The 25,267-nt window shown below is 35.2% G+C and overlaps 2 protein-coding genes across 8 annotated transcripts in view; both read right to left on the reverse strand.

Annotated features, from left to right (window-relative positions):
* Positions 1-25,267, reverse strand: part of LOC125650022 (uncharacterized) — a 41,590-nt gene that overhangs the window by 10,139 nt on the left and 6,184 nt on the right. For 5 of the 7 annotated variants that reach the window (XR_008803520.1, XR_008803521.1, XR_008803518.1 and 2 more), the window contains exon 1: positions 1,620-14,880. Coding sequence is in view for 1 of the 7 variants with exons in the window: in XM_048877964.2 (XP_048733921.1) it covers positions 18,927-19,304 (378 nt within the window). In the remaining 6 variants the exon portion in view is untranslated. Of the gene's footprint in view, positions 1-1,619; positions 14,881-18,926; positions 19,305-25,267 lie in introns of those variants that run through there. The other 2 variants (XR_008803517.1, XM_048877964.2) reach the window with 2 other exon arrangements.
* On the reverse strand, positions 17,302-18,908 carry LOC130055235 (uncharacterized). The gene has a single exon (XM_056167148.1). It carries the CDS (start codon positions 18,823-18,825, stop codon positions 17,425-17,427), a length of 1,401 nt encoding a protein of 466 aa, XP_056023123.1. The 5' UTR covers positions 18,826-18,908; the 3' UTR covers positions 17,302-17,424.

Raw genomic sequence — 25,267 nt, forward strand, 5'->3', positions numbered from 1 at the left:
AATTTCTATTGTTCACACATTTCATAACTGACCATTTTGGCCCCCATCCTGATATTAAAACCCGTTACTCTGGGATCATCAAATTTACAATTCTAATAAAGGACTGTCTAGATCTGGTCTTTCTAAATTTCCATTTAGTTTCGATTTAGTATCAATAGCACTAAAGATGGTGTTACTTACGTATTTTACACAAAAACACTATACACCAAGTTTGGCCCCGTCCTGGGGTCAGAACCTCTACCCCTAGGATCATGAAATTTTCAATTTTGATAGAAGTCTTTCTGCTCTACATCAATATGTATATAGTTTTTATTACCCGTGCGCGGTTCTAGAGAAGTTGGTCAGTTTTGGGCAGTATTTACCCTGCCCCTAGGACCCCAGGAGTCCTGAAATTTACACTTTATGTCGCCCTTGTCCAAAAGATACTTCATACCAGATTTAAAAAGAATTGCAATAGTAGTTTCCAAGAAAAAAATAATAAATTGCAATTGTTAACGCAAGACGACGGACGACAACCAACTGCAACCTCGGGTGACCTAAAAACAAATCTATCATCAAGAACATTTTCCCTAAGGTAGTATTTTTCTAAGCTTTGTATGTATATGCTTGTAAAGAGTTGCAATAATTAAAGTTAGCGGAAACAAATGTAATTTAGAAGTTAGCACTGTAATCGTGTTTCTTGTGTATCGGAGTTTTGAAGTTGAGAACCTTTCTTGGGATTCAAGGGCGCGTTTTACAAAAGAACTTACGGCTTACGACCAAGTTTACACACTGGAATTTTCTAGTTTATTGTAAGATCATTCACTCCAAATGCAATTTTTTTAAATATTGAAAACTTAGCCTCTGAAAAGTTTTACCTCATTCACTCATAGTAATAACAGTGTAATACAATTTAAGACTTACGACTTTGTCGTAAGTTGTTTTGTAAAACGGGGCTAGATGTCTAAAGACGACCCTGGACACCTGTCTTTAATCCTCGGTCTAATTGATTGTGTAATTTAAAAAAAATTAATTTTATTAAAACTCTTAAATTTTTAAACTAGAATTCCAATATGTAAAATTATATTTTACATGCACGTATATGTATATCCTACATTTACAATACTCACAATCTTTTCCAGATTATGCAAACGAATCTCGTTAGCCTGTGTACAAAGCTGTGTAATAAACAATCTAAATTGCAGACCTATATATAATAATATAGGTCTGTACTTTATTCAGATAGTGTGATAAAGAGAGTAAGCGGAATTTTAGTCTTGCTTTGTTTTTAATTTCGTTCTCTATTGTTTGTTTAAGATATTCATACCTCTGGTATATCCAGGGGTCTGTCATATAACCTATTTAATTCTTTCATTACTTCTGGTTTAGTAAACACAGACATATTTCATGCTTCTTTAATGCTTTCTATCTGACAAAACAATCGTGCATACATTGCTGGATCCAGTATTGTATTGTTTATTACCAAGACCCATATACCCGGTAGTTCACAGGTTTTTCGTATCTATCTATCTATCTATCTATCTATCTATCTATCTATCTATCTATCTATCTATATATATATATATATAATACTAATAACAATTTGTACAATTATTATGTTTAACAACTAATAACTCAACTTTATGAATAATGGGATGATTTCAGGCTCTTCATCGTCAAATTCCAATATTTATGTTTATCAGCTTCTATTACCCAAACTCTGCTCACCGTAGCTCGTTTTTGCTGTCATAAAAAATCTGAACAAAGAATGATTGAGATTGAAAATTTGTCATTTATTACAATACCAAATGACGAAAGAAATCTTCAACATAAGATTTTGGGGGAAATCAGATAATACATTCTACATGAAAGTACCTGCAAAGCTAAATTACTCAAAGTCTGATTTCCCCCAAAGAAGACAAAATAACTTAAATAATGCTACGCTATAAGATGACAAATAAAAATTCATCAAAACAAACCCAGAGCAAAAAGATGGCGAACAAATAAGGCCACAAGATATGAAACAGTATCATATCGGCACCATCCAAGGTGAGCAGAGAGAAATAACTAGTTTGACTGTGGAGAGTTAATAAACATTTATCACACATGAACAGTTAAATACTGACCCGATTGCAATTAACAGTGTATATGGTTACCAAAGTTGACACATTCCTGTGCTATAACATAAAGGATATTGTATATAACAAGACATACTTTGGACATATCTGTGTATAAAACGATAGCGTAACTAAGTGAGTCAGTAAGGTATATTGCACCAACCACATATAGCAATGTATACAGTACCAATGTGTAGCATATAAAACAGAAAAAATTTTCTCTACAACTTGCAAAAAAGAATTACTACAAAGAAAATATAACAGATACCAACTTGCAAAAAACCTATTTTGTTTAAATATTTACATAGTACCAAACTTTTTGCAGCAGTTAAACACTGACCTGCTCGAAGTCTTAAAATTGATATAACAGTCAATTGATACAGTCCTTAGCAGCAGTTAGACACTGACCTGCCCAAATTTTCCATTCATATATGCACGCAAGTGATGCAGTCTTTAGCAGCAGTTAGACACTGACCTGCCCACTGATTTATGCACGCAAGTGATGCAGTCTTTAGCAGCAGTTAGACACTGACCTGCCAAAGGTTGTTGCTGAACCTGAATGCGCCCTGACTACCAAGTAAAAAAAAAATCAGAGGATGGGGTAGAAAATAAGTTAAAGGTTGAACGTAGGTATTCTTATGTAGCGACGAAAGGCATTAGAGTTCCATCTGCCTAATTGTTTGATCAGATTCTCAGAATAACCCAGACTTGTGGCATATGTAGCAGCACCTATTCTAAAACTATGACCTTTGTACAACTTTGGGTTCAGACCAGCAAAGGTTGCAGCGGCATAGAGTTGAGTGGAGACATAAGAATATGTAACAGGGTTTTCCCCTATGAACTGGAATAAGGGTCCCGAAGAATGCTTGAAATGTGATAAATAGCGATGCAGAGCTGCCACAGGGCACATTGTTGGATCTATGCTGCTCACAAGTGTAATAACAAAAGGATTGTTATGTTTCTGATTTTTGAAATGATGTAGAACTATCTGCACTGATTTCAGTAAAGAACCCTCAAATTGAAAGGCGACATTTGACCGCTGCACCACCAAACTGCTACTTCCTGCAGATTTTGAAACCACTTCCCCAAGGCGAAGGAATGCATGAAAGCATAATTTAAACAGAGCATCTAATAATATGCAGTTGGCTTTTGCTGCAACCGTATGAGACAAAGCCGCAATAAGTTTTGCTAAAATATCTTTCGTTATCGGTAGCCTTGAGTCTACAGTCCCTGCCAATTTGTGACAACCACGCAGAAGTTTCTTTACTACAAAGGCTTGAGAAGGATCTGGCAAATTGAACAATTTGTGGACATAGCCCAGAGCAGATATGTGTGATGATATAGTGCTTGCACTCAAATTGGATTGAAATAAATGTCCAATGAAGTTGCATACATCAGAGACTTGCAAAGGTAAGTTAGTAACTGGTTTGTAATTCAGGAATAGGTCCCAAGACCGCCTATATGCAGCTCGAGATGCCTGTGTTAAGGAAGCTGTCAGAATATGAGCTGTTGCTGAAGTTAAATTTGCAATAAATGTTCCGGAACCGGGGTGGGATACTGCTCCAAATATGGAGCTTGGAACCGGGCTGTCTGAGAAAACTACATCTAAAATCGAACCCACATTAGAAATGTTGGGGGTGTCCATGGGAGAGACAGACTGTGGTCCAGGTAGGACATTGGTAGCCCCCACACTATGGGTTCCCAGGGCTCACACTAGACCAAAATTTTGTGTCGCAACCTGGCGAGCGTGCATCGACTCATACATGTTTACTGTAGATCTATATTTCATGTATATTATTCAAGAGGCATATACAACATATTATATCTCTGATTATTCTTACACAATGTATACAACATAGCTTTGTTTAGCTTATTGTGAAAATCGATCGTATTTCAGCAGATTGCTTTTTAGTCAGTCTGATGACATTGCAGCACAATCATGGTTTTATTTCTAAATATTGTTTTTGGCTAAGTTGACTCCATTCTATTTCAACCACAGTAAATCTGGGCATCAAGGGAAAAAGGGGCATGTCAACTTCCAACAAACTTGATGAGTGAGAAAGTTGGCAAACTAATACTACTGTAAACACCAAACAGTATACCACATGACATCCAGCAGTTCGCCTGTATAATAAAATGGACTTGTACATCGCAACAAGGGCTATTGTTCATGATAACTGAATTTGACTGAAATTCAATAGCCCAAAGAACACCTCTAGGCACAATAATATATAGATAATATAACTTGATAGAAAGAAACTAAATGCCAAATCTGGAGGCTGTTTTTAGTTATCAAAGAATATAAATATAGTACCATAAGTAGGTGTCAGGGAAATATGTAGTAATAGTAGCGTCATACCGCTAACCTTTCCCTACTTTTAAATCATGCTCATGTTAATTGATAACAATGGAATATCATACTGAAATGCCTCTCAGTGTAATAGACATTGCATTTTATGTATCTCTATAGCACAGGCCTTGCACTCTGCCCTGCTGCTACTTTACAATATAGACAGATATATACTAATAGTTTATATCTATATAACTCTGCAACCACACACTAAATGTTTCCGTGGCAATAATGACACATTATACTGAATGCTTCCTGGTAATTATGTAAACATTATACTGAATGTTTCTGGGTAAGTATGTAAACATTATACTGAATGTTTCCTTGCAATAATGAAACATTATACTGAATGCTTCCTGGTAATTATGTAAACATTATACTGAATGTTTCCTTGCAGTAATGAAACATTATACTGAATGTTTCCTGGTAATTATGTAAACATTATACTGAATGCTTCTTGGTAATTATGTAAACATTATACTGAATGTTTCCTTGCAGTAATGAAACATTATACTGAATGCTTCTTGGTAATTATGTAAACATTATACTGAATGTTTCCTTGCAATAATGAAACATTATACTGAATGCTTCCTGGTAATTATGTAAACATTATACTGAATGCTTCTTGGTAATTCTGAAAACATTATACTGAATGTTTCCATGCAATAATGAAACATTATACTGAATGCTTCTTGGTAATTATGTAAACATTATACTGAATGTTTCCTTGCAATAATGAAACATTATACTGAATGCTTCCTGGTAATTATGTAAACCTTATACTGAATGCTTCTTGGTAATTCTGAAAACATTATACTGAATGTTTCCTTGTAGTAATGAAACATTATACTGAATGCTTCTTGGTAATTATGTAAACATTATACTGAATGTGTCCTTGCAATAATGAAACATTATACTGAATGCTTCCTGGTAATTATGTAAACCTTATACTGAATGCTTCTTGGTAATTCTGAAAACATTATACTGAAGGTTTCCTTGCAATAATGAAACATTATAGTGAATGCTTCTTGGTAATATGTAAACATTATACTGAATGTTCCTAATAATAATGAAACAGTATACCAACTGCTTCTTTGTAATTATGTAAATAAACATTATACCCAATGTTTCTTTGAAGATATTGAAGAATGCTTTTTAAAGTGTTTCAAACACCAATAACACCCATGGCCTACATAGGCAAGGCCTAAAATAACTCAAGTTTGCATTTAATTTTTGATGTGTTTATACTGGCCTGAGATCTTTGGCGTTAATAATTATGGCGTTGCGTGTACTCCGCAGAAACTTCCTCATGGGCTGATCATTGGCTTGAGTACATAGCAGGTGTACTCCATCTGGGCCGATGTATGACAGGGACTCACATAATCCACGGTGTGGCCAAAACACAATCCCTTGGGCGTTGCAAATAAACATCCAAACGGCGCACATATGAATGTCCTATCACCATCACCTTGCACGTTTGATCCGCCATCATCACTGACGCGACGCGTCTGCTGAGCGAGTGCACAAAGTTACTGTACCAATGATTCAACCCACGAGGATGTTAACATGTACTAGTTAACAAAACAAAACTGCAAGTCACTTACACTTAGTGCAAATCTCCAATGCACAAACTATAAACCTTACTGGATTTCTCAAATTTCAACACGCTTTCTACAAGTCCAAACAATCAAAACTTTCTAACCCTACAATACATATGCATGCAGTATTTGCTCTCAACATATTCAAATTATGACATCCATATTAGCATTATCATCAACTGATGTTGAAAATACTATTTCAATAAATATCAGAATGAGATGATTGATCTTACCAAAATTGTAAGCTGTACTGAATCTAATTAGATGTGCTGTAGAAGATGAATAGGTGTTATCACCCATCATACAGTTTGTAGTATTATATAATGTAAAACGGAACTAACATCATCCATAGATGAGAATCAGCTGCTGTGCTTACAAATATGTACACCTTTTTAGACATATGCACTAGCCTCATCAGCAATGAACACCGAGACTTGCGTCCAAGGTAGAAAATGAAGGGACATAAATAAACAGCAGTATCACACAAATGTTGCATTAAAGCGAGTTCATTAAGAATAAGCTGAATATGCCACTTATTAGCTATATTATATATATCCTCACCAATGCACACACAGCATGAATTCACTTCTAGTGATAAAAATATCTTACTGGACAATAGAACAATGTATAAAATGTTCCTTTAGCATGTCTTAAATTTGCAGGTTATGTTATATGTAAAACATATATCATACATATATGGAAAACCCGGTCGTGCTACCCAAAGGAACTCAAATGTTTTACCCATATGTAATGTGTCAAGTTTCAGCAAAATTATACTGAAAATTACCACAGAGGGAATAATATCCTTAACCATTGACCTGCCTTTTAAATGTGTAATAGTTCATGACAAGTAGTCTGGTATCCTAGAACATTAAAGCCTTAATGTTTCTAAACACTACGAAATATCCATCATGTAATGTATTCACCAGCATTAATGCACACTTTGTATGTTAGCTGTCTGCTACAGAATTTGTACAGGATTTTAAGGCAAGCATGCAGTATATATTTAGGGAAACATTATATTGAATGTTTACCAGCTAAAATGCAATGCTAGTAGAAGGATAGCAACAGAGCAAGGGAGATGAGAATAATTATAGATGTATACATTATACTCGATGTTTCAAATGACCTTCAAGTACACATGTACTGACTATTCACAAAGCAGTATATCTCAGTGATACACATGACATGTAAACATACTTAATGTTTAATAGGTGATGTAAGTACACATACTAAATGTCTAACACTTAAATGCACTGCTCGGTTGAGGATAGCACCAGGGTAACATATATCAACAGTATAATGCATTTACTAGTAAACATGACACTGAATGTTTACAAACTTAGCATGATTGCCAGGGGTAATGTAGCAACAGACGATAGACTAATAATCATATATGAATGCTTCAATGTGAGATTTAAGACAACATTATACCGAATGCCTCCAATGAGATTTAGGTGAACAACTGAAGATATACTGAATGTTTCAATAATATATGAGATTCAAGTGAACATTATACTGAATACTTCAATATAGGATTTAAGTGAGCATTATACTGAATGCTTCAAATTAGATTCCCCTGAACATTATACTGAATGTTTCAATAATCTATGAGATTCAAGTGAACATTATACTGAATACCTCAATATATGATTTAAGTGAGCATTTATACTGAATGCTTCAAAATGAGATCCTGATGAACATTATACTGAAAGTTTCAATAATCTATGAGATTCAAGTGAACATTATACTGAATACTTCAATATAGGATTTAAGTGAGCATTATACTGAATGCTTCAAATTAGATTCCCCTGAACATTATACTGAATGTTTCAATAATCTATGAGATTCAAGTGAACATTATACTGAATACTTCAATATAGGATTTAAGTGAGCATTATACTGGATGCTTCAAAATGAGATCCCGATGAACATTATACTGAATGTTTCAATAATATAAAATTCTGAGATTCAAGTGAACATTATACTGAATGCTTCACCATGAGATTTAAATGAACATTATACTGAATGTTTCAATACTCTATGAGATTTAAGTGAACATTATACTGAATGTTTCAATACTCTATGAGATTCCAGTGAACATTATACTGAATGGTTAAGTTTGAGATTTAAGTCAAACATTACATGAATGTATCAGATATATATCATCAGCTGATATATTTAAATAGGTCTTTTTTTTTTTTTTTTTTTTTAGCTGTTATTATAACAGCATTCCTGATGCTTCTCAAGGAACTTTCTCATAGGTTGGCAATTGGAGGGCGTTGATAATAAGTGAACTCCGTCAGGTCCGAGGAAAGACAGATACTGCCAAAATCTTCGATGGGGCCAAAATATCAACCCCTGTAAATTATCTGTCATTACCCGTAGATGGTTATTAATGGCGATGACTTGGGAATTGAAACGCTGACCCGCAACGTATGGTAAATGACGCAGCAGTTGACCAATTAACACATGTTTAACCCCAACTCCTTCGTGTAAAAATTTTGCAACAGCGACAATGTCCGTGGCAATCTTAAGAGGGTCTGAATTCACTTTAATGTCATTTTCCCCGATTTGAATAAGCAAATATCTGGGATGGCGGAGGGGAAACTAAGTATTGTAGCATCCTGGGATAGATGCGATAAACGTAGACCTCCTTTACCCCTCATTGTTACGGAATATGCACCCGCATCCAAATTCAGATTAGAAATTTTATTTCTGATTGTGAATTCATCCAATCGCCTGATGAAGGAATGTCCCAAAATCACAACATCCATGATATGACCATTAGCCATTGTTTACAAAACGTACGCCACTCCAACGCCAACACTGTAGGAAAGTTCACCGAAAATACCAGCTCAAACCGAGCGAATAGATACGTAACTGAAGTTAACGAATCCGCACAGTCATTCAACTTACTTGTTGTTATAGAAATTAAATTTGGATCCTTCGATTTAAACAAAATGAAAAAACTTTGATCCGCTTTACAATTTGTATTCACTGAATCCCATGTATATGAAAAGGCTAACGTGTGCAAAACACAAGCTATCGCGTGCCTATCCAAGCCATTGATTGGCTAACAAACTTGAGGCCCCCAACGGGGTAAAGTTATACGAGGTCCCCAATAGGGCAAATGACACATATATACGCTTTAAACATAAATGCTATTATGTTCCATAATATTGATTTCATGTACATTATATATAGCAATATCCCATTATTACCTGCAAATGGTGTTTCTGTCTCTCAAGAGATTCGATACGCAACAGCTTGTTCTGTGTATGGTCAGTTTTTAAATCGAGACACACTACTGACAAGCAAATTGAAGTTACAAGGGTTTCAACAGTGTGGTTTAAAATCTGATTTCGTAAATTATATGGTCGTTATTACGATCTAGTTTGCCAATACAAACAAAGGTGTCATTAACATAGAAGGCTCAGAAGTTGTCCTGTATACTTGTACTTAATCTTCTAATTGGAGAACTCCAATTTGTTCAACGATGAATAAAGAAGATGATTTAAGGGAATGCTTAGTTTTGTACGTCCATAATAGTCGTATTATAGAATGGTGCAAAGCGTATATTCGACAGCGAATCGGTTCCGTCTATCAGCACCTTGTGGGTTAGATAAAAACAATACTTGTGGGGCTAAGATCAACAAACGTCACACGTTTTTCTCCTATAATTGCTGTACAAAGTCTATTGTTTTGCAAGGTAACATTTACGTCAGTAAGTGTGTAATTACAAAATAAGGTATAAACAGCAGTAATAACTCTAGGATAATCAAACCAGATGGGGTGGCTTCTCCAGTGTCAACTTCCCATGCTTATGTGTTTGCGTTATCGTCTTCATATGGTGTTTATATGTCTCTCAACTGCTTCATACGACCTAAGTCATTATAACAGGTAGTGACAGTTCCATCGTCATACACTCGGCATCAGGTGTGAATGGCACGGGTTCTCGGGGATGACCTAACAAGAGGCCCACAGGCCTTATCAGTCACCTGAGTACTAGTGAAAAAGTATCATTACTTCCTTGGGCTATGAAATCTAGAGAGAATTTCTTGTTCTGAATATCTAAGCTAAATTCTAATGTTCAGCAACAGTATAAAACAAGATGTGTTCTTAAAACTTCACTGCCCTCAAAAGTGCATACAATCATGAAAGGCTTTAAATAATAAGTGTATTAACATTAAAACATCAATAGATGTGACTAATTTGGACTGATCCTAAAGTCATAACCCTGGGTTATGAAATTCATCATTTTTTGTACATCATTTTCTGCTATTCCTAAGTATTTATCTAGATTTTATACAGTATCAGCAAACTTACACATAAATACTATACACTAAGTTTGGCCCCACCCTGGGCTCAAATCCCTTACTCTGGGAATCATAAAATTTACAACTTTGGTAGCGGCTTCACCGCTCTACATCACTTAGTTTTTTCGTACATGTGTGTGATTCTTGAGAAGAAGATTTTTGAAAATTGTTCAAATTGAAGCAGTTTTTACCCCGTCCCTAAGGCCCCAATTTATGTTCCCCTTGTTCCAAATGTATTTCATACCAAATTTGAAAAGAATTGAAATAACAGTTATCAAGAGTAAGTTAAATATATCTAATTGTTCACACATTTGATAACTGCCCATTTTGGCCCCACCCTGATACCAAAACCCCTACCCCTGGGATCATCAAATTTACAATTTTGGTAAAAGACTACATATGTACCTCCTTTATCCATTTAATTTAAATTTAGTATAAATAGCACTAAAGAAGATATTATTCAAGTGTTCTACACATTAACACTATAGAACAAATTTGACCCCGTCCTGGGGTCAGAACGCCTGGACTACATCACTATGCATTTAGTTTTTCTTACACATGTGCTGTTCTACACAAGATTTCTGAAAATTGATCCATCTTGGGTAGTTTTTGCCCCACACCTAAGTCCCAAAGGGTGTCAGAATCCTCAATTTATGCCCCCCTTGTTCCAAATATGTTTCATACCAAATATGAAAACAATTGGAATGCTAGTTATCAAGAAGAAGTTAAAAATGTATATTGTTCACACATTTAATAAGTGACCATTTTGGCCACTTCCTGATACCAAAATCCCTAGCCCCTGGGATCATCAAATTTACAATATTGGTGAAGGACTACTCGTTCTTACTAAATATTTATTTACTTTCAATTTACTATCAATAGCACTAAAGAAGATGTTATTTAAGTGTTTTACACATAAACACGATATACCAAGTTTCGCCCTGCTCTGGGGTCAGAAGCCCTACCCTGGGGATCATGAAATTTACAATTGTGGTAGAGGCTTTCCTGCTCTATGTACTATGCATTTATTTTATTTTTTACACGTGTGTGGTGCTTGTGAAGAAGATTTTTGAAAATTGGTCAATTTTTGGCAATTTTTGTCCTGCCCCTACGACCCCAGGAGTAATGAAACTAACAATCTATGCCCCCCTTGTTCCAATGATCCTTCATGCCAAATTTGAAAAGAATTGGACTGGTAGTTATCAAGACGAACGTAAAAATATTCAATTGTTACATGCAACGCACTGCGACGGAAGACAACCAATTGCAATAGGTCACCTGAGTTTTTACTCAGGTGACCTAAAAACGGATCTCCCCTGTCACAGTAGGTGTGGCACCCTAAAGAACCCTCGCTGCTGTATGGTCGTAAGCACCGGACATAGGCCTAAATTTGAAGCCCATTACCGGAAATGGTGACATCTCCATGTGAGTGAAAAAGTATCGAAATGGACGTTAAGCAAGATACAATCAATCAATTTCAACTAATTCGATACGCAACATTTTTTTTCTGCGTATGATGAATTTCTAAACCGAAGCAGGCTACTGTCAAATAACTTTATGATTTTGTTAACAAATATAACCTACCATTATCATGATTTTGTTTGCAAATATAACCTACCATCGGGTGAATGAATGCTCACAGAAGTGTTTTATATCTGTTGTTAAGCCGTTCGTTTCATACTAGTTTTGCCTACGAATTATTCTGTATACATAATCAAGATAGGTGGTTCTCTGCGAGTTAATCCGACATTCCTCTGGCTCTTACCCCCGCTTTTATATCATGACATATCCGTGGGAGAGTCAGATAAACTCCGACAAATGAAGCATCACTTGAATTAGGTCGCCGCCTCTTTGAGCATGACGTCAGCACGCGATGAACACAAAATTCCATCGTTTAGACGGCGATAGCATCGTATTAATCATGATCTATTTGTAGAATATTCTTCCGATAAATGAATCCTCGCGTCTTGGATGATACATCCGCGAAATAAAGTTGTAAGAGGTAGGTAAAGCAGAGACACCAGTGGTTGTCGGTGAATTCCCACTTTTCAATATGGAGTCCGCTCTGACTCTACCCCGCACGTCTCACAATACAAAAGCGGGGATAAGGGTAAGAGGAATCTCGAATTATCGGCAAATGTGATTGAAAAACAATGAATACTTCCCCCTTTGGTATTTCAAAAAGTTCGCGTTAGCTTTGATTTCAATTTGACTAGATGCAAGGTGAAGATAACGAACAGTGATCAATCTCATAACTCCTACAAGTAATACAAAATAGATAGTTGGGCAAACACGGACCCCTGGACACACCAGAGGTGGGATCAGGTGCCTATGAGGAGTAAGCATCCCCTGTTGACCGGTCACACCCGCTGTGAGCCCCATATCCTGATCAGGTAAACGGATTTATCCGCAGTCAAAATCAGTGTGCCAAGAACGGCTTAACAAACGGTATGAAACACGTCAGACAGCATTTGACCCAATGCGAGGTTGTATTGACGAACTAGATCGTTATAACGACCATAGAATTTGCGAAATGCTGACTTCAATCGAGACTGTTCAAAGCCCTGTACCATCAACTTGTTTGTCAGTAGCTTACCTCGATTTAAAAACTGACTATACGCAGAACAAGCTCTTGCATATCGAATCAGTTGAGATATATAAACACCATATGCAGGTGATAATGGAATATTGCTACATAAATGTGGGAAGTTGACGATGGAGAAGCTGAAATCATCCCGTTTGTCATACAGTTGAGTTGTCAGTTTGCCGTTAATGTCTACTTTCAATAAAATATCTAAGTATGAAGCAGAAGTGGACGACTCTGTGGTGTCCTTTATTTGGAGCTCACAGGGATATATCAAATCGACATATGAATGAAAGTTATTATTGTTAATAGACAAAACGTCATCGATATATCTAAATGTCGAATTGAAGGCCACATTCCTATTAGAACCAACCTATCAAAGGAGAGTAAGCGATCTGCATTACCCAAGCTTCCTCTATTATTTAATATTTTCCATTTTACTTGAATTAGGCTTTGAATTTGCAGATCGGTTCTTATTCTATAAACAAGAAACCTACAGGACTTATCGGTCACCTGAGTACTAGTGAAAAAGTACCAATACTCCCAAGGGCTATGACATCTAGAAAACAATTCCTGTTCTGAATATCTAAGCTAAATTCTAATGTTCAGCAATAGTATAAAACAGCATGTGTTCTTTTAACTTTAATCCCCTTAAAAGTGCATACACTGATGAAGGGTGTTGCTAAAACACGTAACGGAAAACGGAATAGAATTTAAGAATTAGAATGATTAACATAGCTAAGACAACACCGAAATTCGGAAGAAAATACTTTATTATAATTAAAATCAAATTGTGAAAATTATTTACAAGCGGTAAGACAATTTTATCTTAAAACTCTGCATCATAAATTTATTAAGCGAAGTTAAACGTCTCTATAAGAACTCACAAAGCCTTTTGCAAGAATTTTGACAGATGTGTAAGGGAGCAGTGACACCTATGGGACCAGGGTAGAGAAAGGAAAGAGCAACGTACTTTATATCCCCCCCCCACCGCCGGTGGCAAAACTTCATTAACGCACATTATCATGTAAATTTACATATAGTGTATGTATGTACCTACAACAGGGGAGTGTGGTATGTAGATAACAACGACAATTTATGTTCTTATTAAGTCGGCAAGTTAAACATCTTGTGTTTGATATATCATAGAGAGTTTGTGACCGCAGCACTCCAATCCTAAATAGTGAGGACTTCTAGCAGTTTATTTTTAAACTAAATACTTGTATCTTATTAGTTATATTAATGATGAGATGACTTTTTAATTCCATTCAAGAATAAATTGTCTGTTAGCCTTTAACCTATTTAATATCTGTTAAATTCTCATACTATGGATCGTAAACTTCACCTTAGTTTTCATTGGTTCTGTTTCAGTCTTTCTTTCCCGGTGTATCTCTTTGGGTTCAACACTAATCCGCATGATGTCAGTAAATGTACGAACTTTCAAATAAACTCATCCCAAATCCTTTATACACATCGGATTCGTTCGCTTTAAAAGTTGATGTGATACATAACACATACACTGTACATGTATTATTATACCAGGTGTATACATGTATCTAAATTATGAATAAAAGCAAGTTCGATTTAAGAAGGTTGTATTTGGGGGAAATTGTTGAATAAACGTTTTAAATTTTACAATGTTGTTTTCGTGGGAGGGGAGGGGGGGGGGGGCTTTTCTTCATTGGCTATAAAATGTGAAAATCCAAGCTTTTTTCATTATTAATAATTTTCATGGCAACTTAATGATTCTAAAATGCATATCCATTAGTATGAAGTATATCAAACGGTGCATTTTGTGAATGACTACCCGCTCTCTTTGTAATTTCGGCTTCCCTTGTTCATGATAAACCTTTTATTTTGCAAAATGTTGACCTCCTCATAAATAATTGCATACAATATTTTCCGTTCCGTCTTCCGTTTCATTTTCCGTTCCGCGTTTTAGCAACACCCACTGATGAAGGCTGTACATAATATAATAGGTGTATCAACATTAAAATATATGACTAATTTGGGCCCATTCTAGAGTCAAAACCCTGGATTGTGAAATTTTTTGTCCATCCTTTAAATCTACAATTTAGTAAAGGAGTAGCTTTTTCTTCTAAATATCCATTTAGTTTCAATTTAGTATCAATAGCACTAAAGAATATGTTATTTAAGTGTTTTACACATAAATACTACATACCAAGTGTGACCCTCTCCTGGGGGTCAGAACCCCTACCCCGGGGTCATGCAATTTACAATTTTGATCGAGGCCTTCCTGTTCTACATCACTATGCATTTAGTTTTTCTTGCACACGTGCGGTTTTAGAGAAGAAGATGTTTGAAAATTGGTCAAAATTGGGCAGTATTTGCCCTTCCCCTAAGACCCTGGGAGTCCTGAAATTTACCATCTATGTCGCCCTTTTCCAAAGATGCTTCATATCAAATTTAAAAAGAATTGGAATAGTAGTTTCAAAGAAATGCAACTGTTAACGCACGACATACGATAACCAATTGCAAACGCGGGTGACCTAAAAACAAATCTGTCATCAAGCACATTTTTCCTATGGCTGTATTTTTCTAAGTTTTGTATGTATATGCTTGTAGTTGCTACAATTAAAGTTAGTAAACAAATTTGTAATTTACAAGTTAGCATTGTAATTGTGTTTTCTATGTATCGGGCTTTTGAAGTTGAGAACCTTTTTTGGGATTGCAATGTCTAGGTAAGACCCTGGATACCTGTCTTTAATCTTAGGTCTGATTAATTTTGTAATTTTAATGGTTCAAAAGGTGTAAAATTGATTTTCATTAAAACGCTTAAATTTTTAAACTAGAATTCCAATAGTTACATATTACATACATGTACATCCTACATTTACAGTACTTGCCATCTTTTCCAGATTATGCAAAGGAATCTCGTTCAGCTGTGTACAAAGCTGTGTGATAAACAATCTGACTAAAGTACAGACTGATATTATTATCTACATAGCATCCGATCATATATATATATATATATATATAATATTATAGGTCTGTACTTTAGTCAGATTGTATGATAAAGAGAGTACGCAGAAATTTTAGTTTTGCTTTCTTTTTAATTTCGTACTCTATTGTTTGTTTGAGATATTCATACCTCTGGTATATCCAGGGGTGTGTAATCTAACTCTTTTATTATTTCTGGTTTAGTAAACACAGAAAGATAGATGGTACACATTTTTTATTTAACATGTCAAATACGAATTTTTCATGTTTCTCTAATGCTTTTTATCCGATCTGACAAAGTACAAAGTCCTTCCTATATATATATATATATATATATATATATATATATATATATATACATGCATATCATAGTCAACAAAACCCTGAATGAAATATATATGCTATAAATTAAGAAATACTGGCCTTGATTTTCCAATTGCGTGGGATATTTTATGATGGGTGCAGGGGAAATCCTAATACTCGACACGCCCAGATGGACACCATCGGGCCCAAGGTACCTCAGGTCTGTCCAGAATCCTCTGTGTTTCCAAAAATTAATTCTGTCAGAATCTGGTGATAATTGTTCCAAACAATGATTTATTTTAAACACTTCCTCATTATAATTAATCGGAGATTTCTTTGGGTCTCTGCGAAATAATTGTCCTATCACAACGCCAGATACACCTTGTCCATATATTAAATAATTGGCAAAGGAGAAAATGTCTTGTGCTATCACATCAGCCGGTCTCCTCGTTGCGTCATTGCTGCCTATTTGTAAAAACATAGGCTAGGCGGAACAGGGAAACTGCTTAAATGGGGCGAGTTCGCCAACATTTGTATTGTCAATCCTCCCTGAGTACGGAAGTACACTGTCGTTTCGTTCTGATCTAAACAGAGGTTATCATACGTTGGGTTCACCATGTTTTTTACACTGGACTTATTCTCTGAATAATCCGGATCGAGCCGGTCCGCCGATTAGGCTAACCGGCGATCCCTGCACTGTGCCGATGGGAAATTCCCCTACGAAAAGTTTACATAAAGCGTCACTTACGATTCTATTTGCACATCGAAAGTTCATCCAAATATGCCCACCTAAATCCTTATGATACAAGTCTATTCTATTGGAAGACATAAAACGGGAGCCAATAAAATTTCCCTCTATAATCACATAAAAGTAATGCTTCCTTTCACTTGGACAGCTAGAAACAAAGACATGATCACGTGACACTTAATCAGTATTTCATTGGCTGCTGAAGAGGGTGGATAAAAATATATCTCCGAATCAGCTAAAATGATTGGTCATGATTACTGATGACCTAACGTGTAAAATACGTACATGTCCTTCACTTGTGATCAAGAAACTAAACAAGATGATTACATAACACATACTACATGACATTATACATTTATGTACAGCATATAGTCATGACTAGACAAATTAGCCAAGTGTTAAAAATGATCATATAAAACGTTATTTGAAAAATAATATTTCACCATCAACATATTTTAACAATCGTTAAAATGTGGAAGTTAGTTCCGTCATCTTGCTGTCAACAACTTTTGCTAAGATTTTCGAATTCTGTTGCACTTGGGGTGTAAGATAACTAAAATTAGAATCCTCGTAAGATTTATTTAGTTCGTTACGCATTTGTATACATTCCTCTTTCCCATTTACCTCCAGATGACAAAGGAACATTAAGACGAAAGCGTATGATTTATCATATAATAGAAATTCTTCAAATGTCTTTGAGTCTTTACGTACAACGTTTTCAAGTGCCTTTGGCAGGAAACTACTATCTTTGTATAACTCCATCTTAAAGAATAAATTGCTTCTCATCAGATCTCTAAAGCTGCACCATGGTTTACTGAGATCATATCCTAGAGAAATGTCATATGAAATATGTGGAGAATCACTGTCCGGTAATTTCTTGAGAATGCTGGATACAAGCTTCATTGAGCGTTCAAATTTTCCACAACAGTACCACAATGTAGCTAAATAAAGTCCCCCCGATGCATCAGAATGTCGTGCAACGATGAATGCAGCTTCTGCAGTTAGTAGGTACTTAGTTTTCCCATAAAGTATGTATTTCTCATACAAAAGAACCCCTGCTCTTCTCATTAAAACCATAAAAAGGTAATTTAGCGTCGTGCGTTTTATTTCGTTCCTCTCATTCTGTAAGAGATGAATTGCTTTCAAAATGGACCACGTACATTCAAAATATGTTGAATGTTGTCCGCTCACTGATTTTAAGGCATGGCACAGTGTAAAATGTTTTCTCAAGTATGTGGGTATATTTTGCAATAATTTTACAGGGTATGTTTCGGACAAGTATTTCATATAAAACAACATGTTATACGCTCCAGATTGTAGGACTTTCAGTAGTGTTTCCTCAATTTTGCACTTTGTTTCTAAAATTCTATTCTTCAGAAAAAGATTGCATTCTGGAATAAAATAGTTTGGGCAAACTCCCCTCTTGACAAATAATAGAAGTCGTGTTAAACAAATCCATAAGCAATAGAAAATATTGCTAGGAATCCAGAAGTCGGAGTGGATATCTTCTAACACATGAAACAGAACGGTCTTCGCATGGTATGAACATAGTGTGTCGCGAGTTTCGTCGTACTTTTCAACTTCAAAATGGATTAGGATTTTTAATAATCCGTAACAGCAAAATTGCACGTGATTTAGTGAATGCACTATATGTTGTTCAAGGACTGAAAAAGACTTGAGCCATACAATACCCTCAATGTCACCTTCAGGGGGTCCTTTTGGAACCACATGCATAACGGTGATATTTTTCTCTATGATTTTTGATTTCACATTATTCCAAAATTTAGTCGAAAAGCGTTTCAAAAATTCATTCGAAGAAATAACATGAATCGGAAAAGCATGACACGAATCGAATCCGGGATCCATTGTTTGGCATGGTCCATTAATTCTTGTATTTATTATAACGTATTTACGTACACACAATTTTACTTGCTTACATAAAAATGTGACTCTAGAAAAATACGCACCAACATTTATATCTGTACTACATCTACAACAGTCAGGATTCCGTAGCAGCTTGCAAAACCCTGGTTGACAGTCCACATCAGAAGCTTGAAATAAAGAGTCTGTGTTTGTGTACCCTTTCCCTTGAATGACAACCTCCCAAGCCAAACAGGTAGTCATGACATCAATATCACTCCAGGGAAATATAAATCCTTCATTTCTACTCCCAGAAAAATAAAACCTAGTAACCTGTGAAGCGTTTTTCACTTCCATGAACAATTCAAGAACGTTCCTCCGAATTTGAACATCATTTTCTGTGCCAATGACTATTTCCAGAAATCTCCAAAGTTCCCTGGTATTTTTCATTAGTAATCTGGTTTTTTCGGAAGCCGAAACCTGTTCTGAAATATACGTATAGAAAACAATGAAAACATGTGATATGTCTCTAGCATGCAAATGAATTTATTGTCACAAATAATTTGAAAATCTACTCTGATAAGAGACACACGGGTCTTGACATTTACCTGAATTAGGTAAAAGTATCGCTAATCCTGATGTCTACGAAATCTGTAATAAGTTTCCCATATTTATCCCGCTCTTGGCTTGGAACATCTACCTTTGAGGTTGCGAAATTCACATATTTAGTACACCCCTCTCTCCCTTTTGATTTTTATATAGTATCAGCAAAATTAAAGAAGTCTTTCAAATGTTAGATATTTAATCATCTTGGTAATAAAACCTTTTCATTCTTTTAAATTCCTAGTATCATGGAATTTCTTACTGCTAAAGGGATTAACTACTCCTTTTAAATAATTATATGTTTAGTTTCAATTTAGTATTGATAGCATTAAAGGCCCATGGACACGATTTGAGCTGAACATTTTCAAAATTTATTTTTCCATTTTTGATGTTTAGTATACTTAACTAAGGCATTTCCTAGCAAACATTTCAATGTCAGTTGTCGAGGTATATGGGAGATACATAGCTCACAATTCGTTGTTATGTAAACAAGGCTCGTGCCATGTTTTTTTTTAACATGGGTGAAGATAACGAACACTAATCAATCTCATAACTCCTATAAGCAATACAAAATAGATAGTTGGAAAAACACGGACCCCTGGACACACCAGAGGTGGGTTCAGGTGCCTAGGAGGAGTAAGCATCCCCTGTCGACTGGCCACACCCGCCGTGAGCCCTTTATCCTTATCAGGTAAACGGAGTGATCCGTAGTTAAAATCAGTGTGCCAAGAACGACCTAACAATCGGTATGAAACACGTCAGACAACATTTGTCCTAATGATTGGTTGTATTGACGAACTAGGTCGTTATAATGACCATAGAATTTGCGAAATGCTGACTTCAATCGAGACTGTAGAAACCCCTGTACCATCAACTTGTTTGTCAGTATCGTACCTCGATTTAAAAACTAACTATACGCAGAACAAGCTCTTGCGTATCGAATCAGTTGAGAGATATAAACACCATATGCAGGTGATAATGGAATATTGTTACATAAATATGAGAAGTTGACGATGGAGAAGCTGAAATCATCCCGTTTGTCATACAGTTGAGTTGTCAGTTATGTAATAGTAAAAGCTCGTTTAAAGCAGATTTTTCAATTTACAAGTTAATTCTGAACACCAATAAACAGATAAAATGTTCAGCACAAGTCATTTTGTTTTAAATATCATATTTTCCTTTAATCAATCCACATAAAACAAAAACATGACACGAGCCACGTTTACATAACAAATAATTGTGAGTGCTGCATCTCACTTGTAACTCCAAAATTGATATCAAAATTTTGGTTGACCATTAGAAATACTTTACTTAAGCATTGTAAACAATAGAAATGGAAACATAAAATTGTCAGCTCAACCGTTTCCATGCCCCTTTAAAGCTGACATGAATGAATAAATATAGTATAATTCTATATATCCGCCATATTTCTTTACTAATCCGCCATATTAGTTGGATATTTTATTGTTATATGTATCAGGGTTCGCATGGTATATAAGGGGACGAGTTTTGCTACGCTTCACTTCACATCAGTGTCTTCGATTTACCTGTGCGGGTAGCTTCGACAGGTAACACGTACATCTCCGATACTAATTTATAGGACATCAAGAAGAAATAAAATCACGTTTTTCGAACACCACGCATTGCTCAAAATTACAATAAACATACCGGACAGTAGTAAATCATTTTAAAAGCCTTGGATAAATAAATATAGAATGCCTTTTCTTTACGTGAATGTACGTACATTTGCAGTAAATATGTCAAAACTATACAAAAACGCGGAGAAATATTTCATCTATTATCTATTGATAAAATAGAATAAGCAAAGGGTATAAAATCTATACCATTCACACTTACTTCAAGCAAAATGCAAATATATAAATACTACTGTATTTATGCACATGACATGTGTGCTCGCCATCAAAACGCATCGAATGCGGACGACTATCCTGGGTCTACTCGTAATATCTGTAAAGGATCGCAGATGTACTTGTACACTTGTCGAAAATACTCTAAGTAGTAGTAAAACTCCCTTTATTAACAATCCATGAAACAAAACGATAAACTCCATTTGTATTCCAACAGTAAATACCATTGTACAGACTGCGACACACTTCGCCCGTGCCGATCAGCTATCTTCAATCAGGGGAAGTATCATAGTAAAACTTATACGGTACCAATTTTGATGCACCAGATGCGCATTTCGACAAATTATGTCTCTTCAGTGATGCTCAACCGAAATGTTTGAAATCCGAAATAACAATGAAGTTTTAGAGCTATTATAGGCAAAAACAGTGAGCCAAAAAAGTGGAGTCAAATTCGTTTAAGGATAAGAGCTATGCGTGAGGGAGATAATCCTTAATTTTGAAATGAATTTCTAAATTTCATAACAGCAATTAAATATACATCCGTATTTTCAAGCTAGTAACGAAGTACTTAGCTACTGGGCTGTATAATATTTACCCTGTATTGTGCATGAATCCTTATGCCGTGTGATTTACTGGTCAGAGTATTGCAGATTTATAAATCAGGAAATCATTTACAGGTACTTAAATTGTTCATACATATATAATTTGCATATACAACACTGTAAGATTGTATGGTATGAGAGAGATATATGGATGGTGTGAGTGAAAATAAATGAACTTGAGAGGAAAGGTGGGATTCAAACGATGATCTTGTGATCATCTTGTAATAATCGCGCTCTTATTAAGACAAATGATATCGTTAATTCATTTAAAGGAGAACAGTAACTCAATATTGCTCTCGTTAATGGATAATACAGATTTATTTAATACATTTAAAGCACGCAATAATTAAAATTTAAACATAATTTTGGATAATGTTATTTTCAATTACTTCATTTTATGCTAATTTGGCATTTAATAGATCTTATATATCTATGACATTTTGCGTTATTACATTCTGCGTTGAACTCGATGCAAATTGTACTAATGCAAAATGTAATAATTGAATTTATCATATTATGCGTCGTTATCAAGTACATAGAATCAAGGGGAGGGGACAAGGGTGTCTGCTCCCCACTTTTGATAACAATATCCATATTTGTTATTTTGTAATGCAAATAAAAGATATATTGGGTGACAACCCCCTCCCCCCACTTGACCCCAGCTTGAAAGTTCTGATATAATAGAAGAAGACACACACCACCACCAATTAAGAAAATGAAGATATTATAAGGCACTCACAGTAGCTAGAGGACTCTAACCACCCCATCTCACCCCAACGATTGAAGAAAATGAAGTGTAGGGGGGAATTATTGAGGCAGTCAAAGTAAAAGACTCTTTAACCCTTCACCCCCACATTAGGCCTTTGAACATCGGACTAAACATCTTGGTTTGTTTGGGTTTTTTGTTTTATTTTATTGCTGTTTTCGTTAATCTTTTTTAAATTATTATTTTCAAAAGGCAATAAATTTTGAAGAATCCAATTCTCGATTTTGTCTTCATGTTGTACCCCCCCCCCCTCCCATGAAAAATGACGATACATGTCTGGTTATTACATGTACATTTTACGTTGCAACACATGTATGTATACTAATTGTATGGTGTATAATTGCACCCTTTACCAAGTGTTCCTTCATTTCCACAGTGTAAGGAATGGTAAACCAAAATTACAAAACAAAATGCATAAATACATGTAGTCAGAAAAATCGCTTGCGTGCATTGCAGGACTAGATTATATATGTGTTTTAACGTTTCTGTAACATGCCATAATGATTACTTTCAGGCTTGAGTGTAACACATTTATTCATAAATATTTTCTTTTCGTAGATCTGGCGCAATGGATATATACTGAAAGTAGACATACCTCTGTACGTTGAAATTTCAAATTCAAATGTATTCGATTAGATGTTAGTATTCATAAATCAGTAAAATTCGTGTTGAAGTTTTATTTGATATGAGATTGATCACTGTTCGTTGCATGATACAGTGTCAATATACTGTAATGCATTAGTAGGATATGCAAAAGGCAAGAGTATAAACCTTTTCCTTTTTCATTATTAGTATCAATACCGATATGATCACGAAAAAACATTATATAATTTATATCCGGATTCATTTATACCGATTTAGATATCAATAAAAACAAAGCTGCATAGTTTGGGTGAGGGGTTTCTAATGAGTCTGATGAAATTAAAAGAAGGAACCCCACATTTGCATTCAAGCTGGATGTACTTCAAAATGAATTCATTTCTGCTCTGACTGAAAGCATGATTCTGAATTCGGGAACGAATCTTGCATACAAAATCATTAATAGGGAACATACATAAATTTGATCTCCTTTGGAATTTGATAAAATGCAGATATGCACCTTTCTTTCAACACGAATTGATATATTGTTTCAGGCATGTATACAGGGGATTGGGGTAGGCAGGGAGGCTGGTCTGCTCTCCCCACTTTTTTGACAATTTACTTTTTTCCGTTATTCTAACATACAAAGTCAGTATTGTCTACATCCACAGTTCAAACTAATATTTTTTTTTAAAACTTGTAATGAATACAATTATAACCATCAACTTCTGTAAGTTTCCAATATATTGTCAATCACAAATTTTTAAATAGCTGGAAATTTTTAATGCTTGTAAGCTTACATTTACATCCGTGATCAGTTTTCTTTCTTTCTGTGAAATGATATATTATACATCGAAGTAAGACGCTCTCTCTCTCTCTCTCTCTCTCTCTCTCTCTCTCTCAATGAATATGGACATACAGAGACCGTAAACAATTATATGGTTCCCAAAGAGACAATAAAATTATATTTTCGTTTATATATTTCCTTTTATATGTGTCTTTGTGTAATCAACTGTTTATTATGGATCGCAAGTGTAATACCCGCATTTTCACACAGATGTATATTTCGATTCTTATTCCCTTATTTGTATATCCAAGTTTGTATATGATCATCGATAAATTTTGATTTGTGCATGCAATATATCCAACCAGATGCTCAGTTTATATGATTAGATTCCCGATTTCTATAAACTGCAAAACCTCGACCAGACAAGCATTCAATACAGGAAAACTTTTCAACTCTGACATCTCCCCTGATTGAAGATAACCTGTTTGGCACGGGTGAAGTGTGTCGCAGTCTGTATAATGGAATGAGACAACGTGTTGTAAAGTTCTAACGAGATACAAATGGAGTTTTATCATTTTGTTTCGTGGATTTATCAGAATAAAGAGAATCTAATATTTTCGGTGAGTGCACATCTCCGATACCTGTTGAGTAGACGTCCGTATGTGATCCATGCTTTTTTTTTTTGGCGAATATGCCATGTGCATTACATATTATGCATATGGCATGCACCTGTATTTTGCAAAAATTGATATAAATAATAGATTTTTTGCTCTTTGCTTATTCCATTCTATCAGTAAGTAATTGGCAAATGATTTATCCGCATTTATTTCATAAGAAACTGCAAATACTTGCATGCACTTGCAAGTATGCAAGAAAAGCTTTTTTTTATTTATTTATTTATTATTTTTTACATTTTTGTCTAAATTATCTAAACTTTCAGAATGTTGCATTGGTATACAATAAATGTTTTGTAGTTTTGAGCAAAGCATAATGTTTTAAAATGTTATTTTATTTGTTTCTCATTCCCTATATATTACTTATGGAGATGTGCACTGGTCGAGTCCATCTAGAAAAATCACTCAGGTGTGACAATCACATTTGGGGTATATACGGGTAGAGTAAATTAGGCTACCTGAGAGAAATATGGCGGATAAGATGAGAAAGGTGTTAAAGCTGACATGAATTAATAAATACGTACACCTTTCTCATCTTATCCGCCATATTTCTCTCAGGTAGCCTAATT

The sequence above is a fragment of the Ostrea edulis genome, chromosome 5, assembly GCF_947568905.1.
Source record: "Ostrea edulis chromosome 5, xbOstEdul1.1, whole genome shotgun sequence".
NCBI lineage: Eukaryota > Metazoa > Mollusca > Bivalvia > Ostreida > Ostreidae > Ostrea > Ostrea edulis.